This window comes from Papaver somniferum, unplaced genomic scaffold, assembly GCF_003573695.1.
Source record: "Papaver somniferum cultivar HN1 unplaced genomic scaffold, ASM357369v1 unplaced-scaffold_83, whole genome shotgun sequence".
Lineage (NCBI taxonomy): Eukaryota > Viridiplantae > Streptophyta > Magnoliopsida > Ranunculales > Papaveraceae > Papaver > Papaver somniferum.
Genome location: NW_020651304.1, coordinates 2,540,985 through 2,550,213, shown reverse-complemented (window position 1 = coordinate 2,550,213; position 9,229 = coordinate 2,540,985). Strand labels below are relative to the sequence as shown.

The 9,229-nt window shown below is 38.4% G+C and overlaps 1 protein-coding gene across 1 annotated transcript; it reads left to right on the top strand.

Annotated features, from left to right (window-relative positions):
• The first annotated feature begins 2,514 nt into the window (after positions 1–2,514).
• On the top strand, positions 2,515–3,120 carry LOC113345774. Its single transcript, XM_026589450.1, has one exon. The coding sequence runs from the start codon at positions 2,515–2,517 to the stop codon at positions 3,118–3,120; it is 606 nt and encodes a 201-aa protein (XP_026445235.1).
• The last annotated feature ends 6,109 nt before the right edge of the window (positions 3,121–9,229 follow it).

The window sequence follows — 9,229 nt, the reverse complement described above, 5'->3', positions numbered from 1 at the left end:
TATCAAGTAATCACACTTTGATTGTTGTATTGTCTCGATCTCGTATCATAGACGATCACACAAAGTGTGAATACCGATTTGTTGTATTGTCTCGACTTTGTCCATAGACAATCACTTTAGGTAAGAGGACTTATAGGTGGATGATTTAAAGATGGTGGTGTATTTGGGTACCCTCATCTTTTCACAATCTTATTAAATCAGAGTCTAAAACGAATCTTCACAAGTCTTTGAACGAACTTTATTTACCACTTAAAAACTACATCAATTTTTGGCGCCGACGCGGACTTGCTTTTAGGTTAGGTTTTAGATTTATTTTATTTTTTTAAGGTTTTATTCTTTTTTTGTTCTAGTTTACATTTTCTTGGGTATTTGTCTTTTGGTTACAGGTTTTGGATCTCGAATCAAAAATAAAGCTGAGGCAAAGATTTTGGTGATTAATTAAAGACTTGGAGTCAAAGACAAAGCGAAAAGAAACGAGGTTAGGTTTTATTATTTATCTGTTTTATTATTTTTTTAGGTTTTATTTATTTTTCCTTTTTTAGAAAATACTGTATTAGGGTTTATTTTTATTTTTGTAATTTTTCTTTTCTTTTTGGACTTTTGGACATTTGGACTTTGGGACATTTTTTTAAGCCCTACAGAAGGGTATCATTAAATATAAATTGTTTACAGAGAAGGACGACAGTTTGGACTTTGAGACAAATTTTTTTTGTACCCTACAAAAGGGTACTATTAAATATAATTATTAGGATCTCCTAAATTTTTTCCCTCTCTGGCGAAAAGTTTAGGTTTTTCAATATTTTCGTTTTTGCTTCACTTTTCTCAATCATCTTTGGGTGATTTGAGATGGGGGATGCCACTGATCCTCCTCAAACACGAGTTCTTACATATACTGAAAAAGTTTTGGGAAAAAAAATCTTCCAACAACAACTTTGGTTTTAAGCACACTGCCAAACCCTACTTTGAGAGATGGTAAGCCAGCAATTGTGTTACCTGAATCGTTTTATGAAGAAGGTTGTGATTTATGGAGATTCGGTCTTATTGGTCGACTGGATTTCAAGGGTGTTAACTTTCAAGATGTCAAAAATAGCTTTGAACAACAATGGTAGTTAGGTCAGGGACGTGTTCAATTTATTCCTATGAATAGGGGTTTTTTTATTATCAAGTTGCCATCTAAGGAAGATAGAGACAAGATTCTCAATGTTGAAGCTTGGTTGTTTGATCAGCAAAAGCTTAACCTAATGGAATGGTTTCCAGGTTTTGATGCGGACAAACACAAAAATTCTCATGCTACGGTTTGGGTCAAGTTTCCGGGCTTGCCCGTTGAATACTAGATTGAGAAAACACTGTTGGCTTTTGGAAAGTTGCTGGGAACCCCCATTGTTGTAGACAAGCGCACTTTGGCTCATGAATATGGGTATTATGCTTCAGTTCTCATTGATATTAATTTCACTGAACTTGACACATATGGAATTCATGTTACGGTGGGAGGTGTTGAATTTTGGAAACCTATAGAAATCCAGAAGAAGCCTAAATTTTGCACTAAGTGCAAGATTATAGGTCATCAGGATTCAGAATGTAGGAAAAAGAACAAGAATAATTCTACTAATACACAGCAACAGGGTGGTGCGGCTCTAGGGCTTCAAGTTGTTGGTTCTTCAGGTTCGCATGAAACTATAGGTGGTAATATCAAGGGGAATATGAATGGCAAGAAGCTAGAAGAAGGAAAGGGAAATCTGCTCCCGCGATTCCTGTTGTTCCTGAAATTTACCGTGCATGGCCAGCATGGTGTATCTCTTACTACCTCTGAAGTTGTTAATAATCTTCCTAATGGGAATGAGATTGTTGTTGTGCATGGACAGCATGCACACGTTAATTCTGCTTCTGCCATATTAGAGGAAGGATAAGTTGAATCGGGGAATGTTTAAGTGGCTGTAGCGAAACAGTTGCAGGATGAATTAGCTAAGTCTGAAGCTATTTTTCGCTCTGTTTATGTTGAATTGGCAAGAACTAGACAAAGAGCAGAAGCACATGTAGTTTCAGTTTCTAGTGCTATGGAGGGTATGCCTAGTTCTGAGTTAACTATGAATTCTGAAGCGTTGGAGAGTAGGAATTCATTAGTTAATAGGACTGATGCTATTTCATCCGACAATCCTTTAAACGATTCTCTCTGTGTTCATGAAAGTATTGTCTCACCAAATCGATTTGATGTTTTGAATAATTAACTGGGTATGGAAAAGAATAACATTGTTGCAAATAATGTTCGGGTGCAATCTGACTTGCAAGAAGGGTTAACTCCTTTCTTGATAGTGTTACTGGCAGATGGACGGCTAAAAAACCAGTCCTCATGGCGCGTAATTCTTCAGCTATTTGGATCTCAAAAAACTCAGGGAATTTGAACGAACCTAAATCTAACACTGGTTCGAATGCTAAAAATGGTGATGGGGTACCAAAGGTGGATGCTACAAGGGTAGCACAGAGAGTCAAGTTAAACAATACCAATAGAGTTTTCCAATGAGAGTTCTCTTTTGGAACATTAATGGGATTGTGCATGATGAAGCACACTGTAAGCTGCGTGAGTTAGTTAAGGATTTCAAGACGGATATTATTGGTATTGCAGAACCAAGGGTATCAGTTTCTTCCAGATCTATTCGTAAGTTTTCTATTCAGGGTTTTAATAATTCTATTATTCATAATTCTACTTCTACTCGTATTGGGAATCTGTGGGTAATGTGGTCGTTGAATGTTGCTGATCCAGTGGTGTTGAACTGTTCAAATCAAGCTATAACTATTGGTGTTAATGGCGTTCATATTTCTTTTGTTCATGCTAGTTCGGATCAGGTTACTAGAAGAACTTTATGGAATCAGTTGGATATGGGTGATCAAAGGGTTCCATGGTTAGTCATTGGTGATTTTAATTGTGTACTTCGGAATGAGGAGAAGAAGGGGGGTGCGGTTCTAAGGACTTCGGTAGTGAATGAATTCAGTGATTGGTTGGATGATAATAGTCTTTTTGAAGAGGAGTCTTTGGGTAGCAAGTTTACTTGGTCTAATAGGCAGTCGGGGGTTAGAAGAATTATTAGTAGACTTGATCGTGCGGTGATTAATGAGTTTATTTAAATCGTTTTGAGAATTGGCGGTATAAAGATCTTCCAAGGGAAGTTTCCGATCATTCTCCCCTTATTGGTTATCCTTTTGTTAACTCTAGACCTCGTTTGGCTCATTTTCGAGTTCAAAAGATGTGGTTTGGGAATCCGGATTTTATGCGCATGGTTGAAGAAAGTTGGAAGGAACCTTTTGTGGGTTCACCGGCGTTTATTTATCCTCAAAAGTTAAAGCGTTTAAAAATTGCTATGAAGTTGTGGAATCAAGAGGTTTTTGGTAATGTTAATATTGGATTGAAGCAGGCTCAACTCAGACTTGAGAGTGCTTTGAGGTTAAAAGATGAAGACCCTTCAGATGTTGACAAATTGAATTTGATGAGAAGTGCAGCTGTGGAAGTTAATGATATTCGTATGCAACAGGCTATTATGTTGAAGCAAAAGTCCAGAAATAATTGGCTGGTGGAAGGGGCTAGTAATACTAGTTTCTTTCATAATTCTCTTCGTATTCGAAGGAGTAGTAATACTATTTCGGAGTTGGTGGACGGTAATGGGGAGACGGTTACTGATTGTGATCAGATTCAGAACCTTATTGTCAATTATTATGAGGCTAACTTTAATTGGGATGATTCAATTCCGGTGGAGGCTCTTTTCGAAATTGATCATCCTAGCATTTCTGTGGAGGAAAGTGCTAACATGGATCAGTTACCTACTTTTGAGGAGATTCATGCGGCTGTTTTTGATTTAGGAGCTGATAGTGCGCCTGGTCCGGATGGTTTTGCTGGTTTTTTCTATAGGGATTGTTGGGAGATTATTCGAGAAGACTTGGTTAGTGTTATTTTGTTTTGTTGGTCTAATAAGTTTATTCCTCATGGTGTGAATTCTAGCCTTCTTATGCTTTTTAGGTGCGAATACTCTTCGTAACTTCAGGTCCGTTGGTCTTAGTAATTTCTTTTTTAAGATATCTACTAAGATCCTTGCTACTAGGCTCGGTGGTGTTTTGGACAAATTAATTTCCGAGGAGCAGGTGGCTTTTATGAAAGGTAAGAATATTTATGAAAACATCAGTCTTGCTTCAGAGATGGTTAATGAAACTCAGATTCGTCGTAAGGATGGTAATGTGGGTTTAAAACTCGATATAACCCAGGCGTTTGATACTGTGAGTTGGTCTTTTATTTTGGAGGTGTTTAGAAGATATGGCTTTTCGGAAAATTGGTGTGATTGGATTTTACAAATTTTGAAATCTGCTAGAATTTCGGTGTTGATCAATGGTAGTCCGGAAGGTTTTTTCAGTATTGATAGAGGCCTTCGTCAGGGCGATTCTTTGTCTCCTCTTATCTTTGTGTTGATTGAAGATGTCTTAAGCAGAAATATCACGAAACTCTTTCGTGATGGCAAGATGACTCATATGGTTAGTAGAAAGGGTATTGCTCCTGCTCATTTATTTTTTGCTGATGATATTATGATTTTCTGTAAAGGCAATATGAAGAGTTTAAGAAATCTGGCGGGTTTATTGGGTTTGTATCAACGTGCTTCTGGGCAGACGTTTAGTAGAGAAAATAGTAAACTCTATAATGGGGGTGGCTCTTTGAATAGGAGAACTACTATTGCGGATTTCTTAGGGATGCCTATTGCTTCGTTCCCTGATATGTATCTTGGTGTTAAGGTGATGCCGGGTGCTGTTAGATATCATCATGTTGCGAATGTAGTTGAGAAGATCAAAGATCAATTATCTGGTTGGAAATGTAGAATGCTTTCTTTTCAAGATAGAGTTGTGTTGGTTAAATCAGTGATTGCTAGTTACTCCATACATAATATGGCTGTTTACAAATGGCCTCGGAAGTTTGTTCATGAATGTGGGGTTGCTATTCGGAATTTTTCACGGACTGGAGATTCTAAGGTGAGTAGATCTTTTGGTGTAGCTTATGACAAGATTTGCGCTGCTTATAAGGAAGGAGGATTGGGTTTAACTCAACCGAGTAGTATGAACAAGGCTCTTCTAATGAGTCTGTGATGGAAAATTCGTAGCTCTAAGAAGGTTTGGGCTTGTTTTTGACGTGCTAGATTTTTTAAGAGGAATGGAAATTTGGTTCATTACATTAAATCTTCTATTCTTCCGGGTATCAAATGGGTTTACTCTTTGGTGGAGGATAACACTAAGGTCTTAGTTGGAGATGGGAGAAATACTTCTCTCTATTATGATGTGTGGGTTGGAAATATGGCTATTACAGATATTCTTGAAGATTATATGCTTAGTCGTGCTGTTTTGGTGAGTGATATCCTTGTTAATGGTGCTTGGAACTTGAATGAGGAGTATCGCAACACTTTGCTTGATGCAGGCATTGAAGAGGCGTACTTGCCTTTCCCTTTAAATGGTGATGATTGTCAGGTTTGGATGCCAAGCTCTACTGGCTAGTTCACGGTGAAAGCAGCGAAGTCTCTTATTCGTAAGAGATTTGGAAAATTGGAGGGCGCTAACTTGCTTTGGCGTCAGTCTGTGCACCTGGCACTTGCAGCTAGAAATTGGAAGATTTTAAGAGGAGCATGTGCTACGCTGGATCAAGTCAGAAGCCGGTTCAAAATCCAGGTTGTTAACAAGTGTTGTATGTGTAATAACGCGGAGGAATCCTTGGATCATTTTCTTTGGAATTGCAGGTTTGCTGTGATGGCTTGGAGCTGGATTTCGGATATTTTTGGAGTGCAATCTCACCTGAATTTGACTACATCCTACAAGGAAGTTCGTGGTAGAAGTTGTATGATTAAGAAACTTTGGCTTCTTGCTGTTTTGGTTGTAAGATCAGAACTTTGGAAAACAAGAAATCGTTTTGTTTACGAAAACAAAAAGGTTAGCTGGGGCTTCTTCAAGACTAGTGTTTTCAACCAGGTCCAAGATTACTCGAGGCGTCTCAAGGGCTATATGTTCAACACGGTGGATGATTTGAAAATCCTGGAGTTTTTCAAGGTTTCGCATAGGCAGGTGAAGTTTCACGAGCCTGTTGAGTGTAGATGGGTACCTCCGGAGGTGGACGAACTGATGTTGTGCTGTGATGGTACGGCTCGTGGGAATCCAGGTATAGCTGGGGAACACATAACCTACGCGAACCTAAGCCTTAAAATTTTTACTGGAACGAGACCAATGAGGTAACGAGCTTATAGGAAAGTCGTTCAAAAGGATCGTATTGGGTATCTTGTTAGCCTAGCTCAAAGTTCAGGAAGATTACTGGAAGTCGATTAGAGCCTCCTTGTAACCCAGGGAAGCGTTGGCAAATAGGTGGAGTATCAAAGCTCCTCTGAGCTTCTCCTGCTTCTCTTCGACTTACTTTATTCGGATCGTCCTACGAGGTTTGCTAAAATTGTACCTAGTTGCCTATTGGAAGAGTAGAAGATGATCTAGAAATAATCTAAGTGGAGTCATCATGCTTTTTGTTTGCTAGAAATCAATAGGTTTGATTTGGTTGAGTCGGCCTTGATTTGTGACTGCTTATCCTTCCAATTTAGGAAATTTATTTTGTATGCCTGAACGTATAAGAGACACTCTAGGTCGATTTATTAGTTCTAAAAATCTTGATTATCTTAGTTTAGAAAGTCCAATTTTCGGAAAATCCGGTTTTGAACGTCCGTCTTTTACTGAGGAGATAATCCCTATTACTCCGATAGAGCCAGAAATGGAAACTTTGAAAGCTTTGTTGAATCCGACTAGGACTACTCGTCCCTGGTGTATCAGGTTAGCTGAAAAGGAAGCAAATTATGAACTTAAATCTGGGACCCTACAAATGCTCTCAATATTTTTAGGGAAAGAAAATGAAAACCCCTATTTCCATGTTTGGGATTTTGAGAAAATTTGTAGTGCCCTAAAAATTAGAGACCTTCATGATGATGCTTTAAAACTTAGGTTATTCCCTTTTTCCCTGAAAGATAAAGCCAAATCGTGGCTATATAGTTTGACTTCCGGGTCAATCGAAACATATGAACAACTTACATCTGCCTTTTTGAACAAGTTTTTCCCTAGGCACAAACATCGTCTATTAGGACGCAAATCTGCACGTTTTCTCAACAAGAGGGAGAAAGTTTCAATGATCTATCAGCCCAATGTCCTCATCATGGTTTCGAAAAGGTTAGGCTAGTTCAGATCCTTTATGAGGGTTTAGATTATTACACAACAACCATGGTAGAATCTCTGTGTACAGGTGGGTTTGAAAACCGAACAGTTGATGCGACAATGACATTTTTGAATGACATCGCCGAAAAGACCCAACAATGGGAAAATAATAGGGAACCCCAAAAAACATTTCTTCTAGGCATAGGAAACGTTAATAGGGTAGAAGGAGGCTTTGAATCAGATGCCAAAATTGCTGCTATAGCAAAAAGGTTAGAATCTTTAGAAGTGGGTTACACTAGTGGTAGAGTCCCCTTTTTGGGAAGGCCAGAATAATGAAGAGCAAGCCAATGCTCTTTATAATAATGTACGATTCGATAACCGTCAAAAGTTTGACCCATATTCAGAAACCTATTATCCTGGTTGGAGAAACCATCCGAACCTTTCATGGTCTAAGGGCCAGAGTCAAGGCCAGTTTAGTAATTCTAATGCTCCCCCAGGTTTTGGTTACACTAAGACTTCTTCATACCCAGAGAATAAAACGACTAGCTTAGAGGAATCTATTAAGATGTTAGCAAACACTCAGGAAATGTTAGCACAGAGCCATGTTAGTTTTCAACAGGAAACCAAGCATAACTTTCAAACTAATGCTCACACCCTTGCTAAGTTAGAACTTCAAGTAGGCCAAATAACTAAGACTTTAAGTGTGAGAGATAACAGAAGGTTCCATAGTCAAACTAATCCCAATCCTAGAGGAGTTCATGAAGTAGGTGCAAAATCATTAAATCAATTGAATGCTATTAGAAACCCTTAGGAGTGATTAAGTTGTAGACAATAAAGTAACCATGCCCGATAGTGAACATATTGTAGTTCACCCCTCAGGATCTCACCCCTTGGGAACACCACTAGCTGAGGGGGCTGATAAAGTTTCTGATGATGCCAATTCGGTTCCTGAGAGGTCTGATTTTGTGCTTAGAGCCCCATTTTCCCATCTAGTAGTACCAACAAAGAAGAAATCGAACTTTAATGATATAATGGAGGTTTTTAAGAAAGTTACCATAAACCTTCCTTTATTAGAAGCAATTAGGCAGCTGCTGGATTATGCCAAATTACTTAAGGATATGTGTAGAAAGCACAATCTTAGTGTCCCTAAAAAATCCCTTTTAGCTATTCATGTAAGTTCGATCATTCATAACACCACAAATCTTAAGTATAAAGACCCAGGTGCGCCTACCATTACTTGTACGATAGGAAAACACAGGGTAGAGAAAGTTTTACTTGACTTAGGAGCTAGTGTGAACTTACTTCTGTACCATGTGTACTTACAGCTAGGACTTGGTGAATTGAAACCTACCAAGATAACACTGCAGTTAGCTGATATATAGGTCTGTTAAAATTTCTCGAGGTGTTATAGAGGATGTTCTTATTGAGGTCGACAAGTTTATTTATCCTGTGGATTTCGTTGTCCTAGATACCCAACCTGTCCCTGACCTAGAGAACCAGATAACTGTGATTTGAGGTCGCCCATTTTTAGCTACGTCTAATGCGATCATAAACTGTCGAAATGGTATCATGAATCTATCTTTTGGTAATATGACTATTGAGTTGAATAATTTTAATTTCAATAAGCTACATTCTGATCTAGATGACACGTGCATTGAAGAGGTGAACATGATAGGAACCCTAGTTCAGAAGTCATTACCAAATATCTTATCAGAAGATCCATTAGAGAGTTTTCTGTCCCATTTTAGCCTGGATTTCGATGATGATAACAACATTAAAAAAGTAAATGCTCTGTTGGATTCTATACCTGTGTTAGATACTGATAAATGGAAATTTAGGTTCGAACCATTACTATCTTCCGAGTCTACCTTAATCCCCTGTTTATAAGAGCCTCCTAAGTTGGACCCTAATTGTGCATTTTTAGGCCCATCTGAGACTTTCCCTGTGATTATAGCTTCCGATTTGGATAGTGATCAGGAGAGTAGGCCAGTGACTGTGCTTTTAGGCAATAAGGAAACTTTAGGGTGGA

Coding starts and splice junctions, on each gene's coding strand:
- LOC113345774 (XM_026589450.1), top strand. CDS start 2,515: ATGAGAGTTCTCTTTTGGAACATTAATGGGATTGTGCATGATGAAGCA.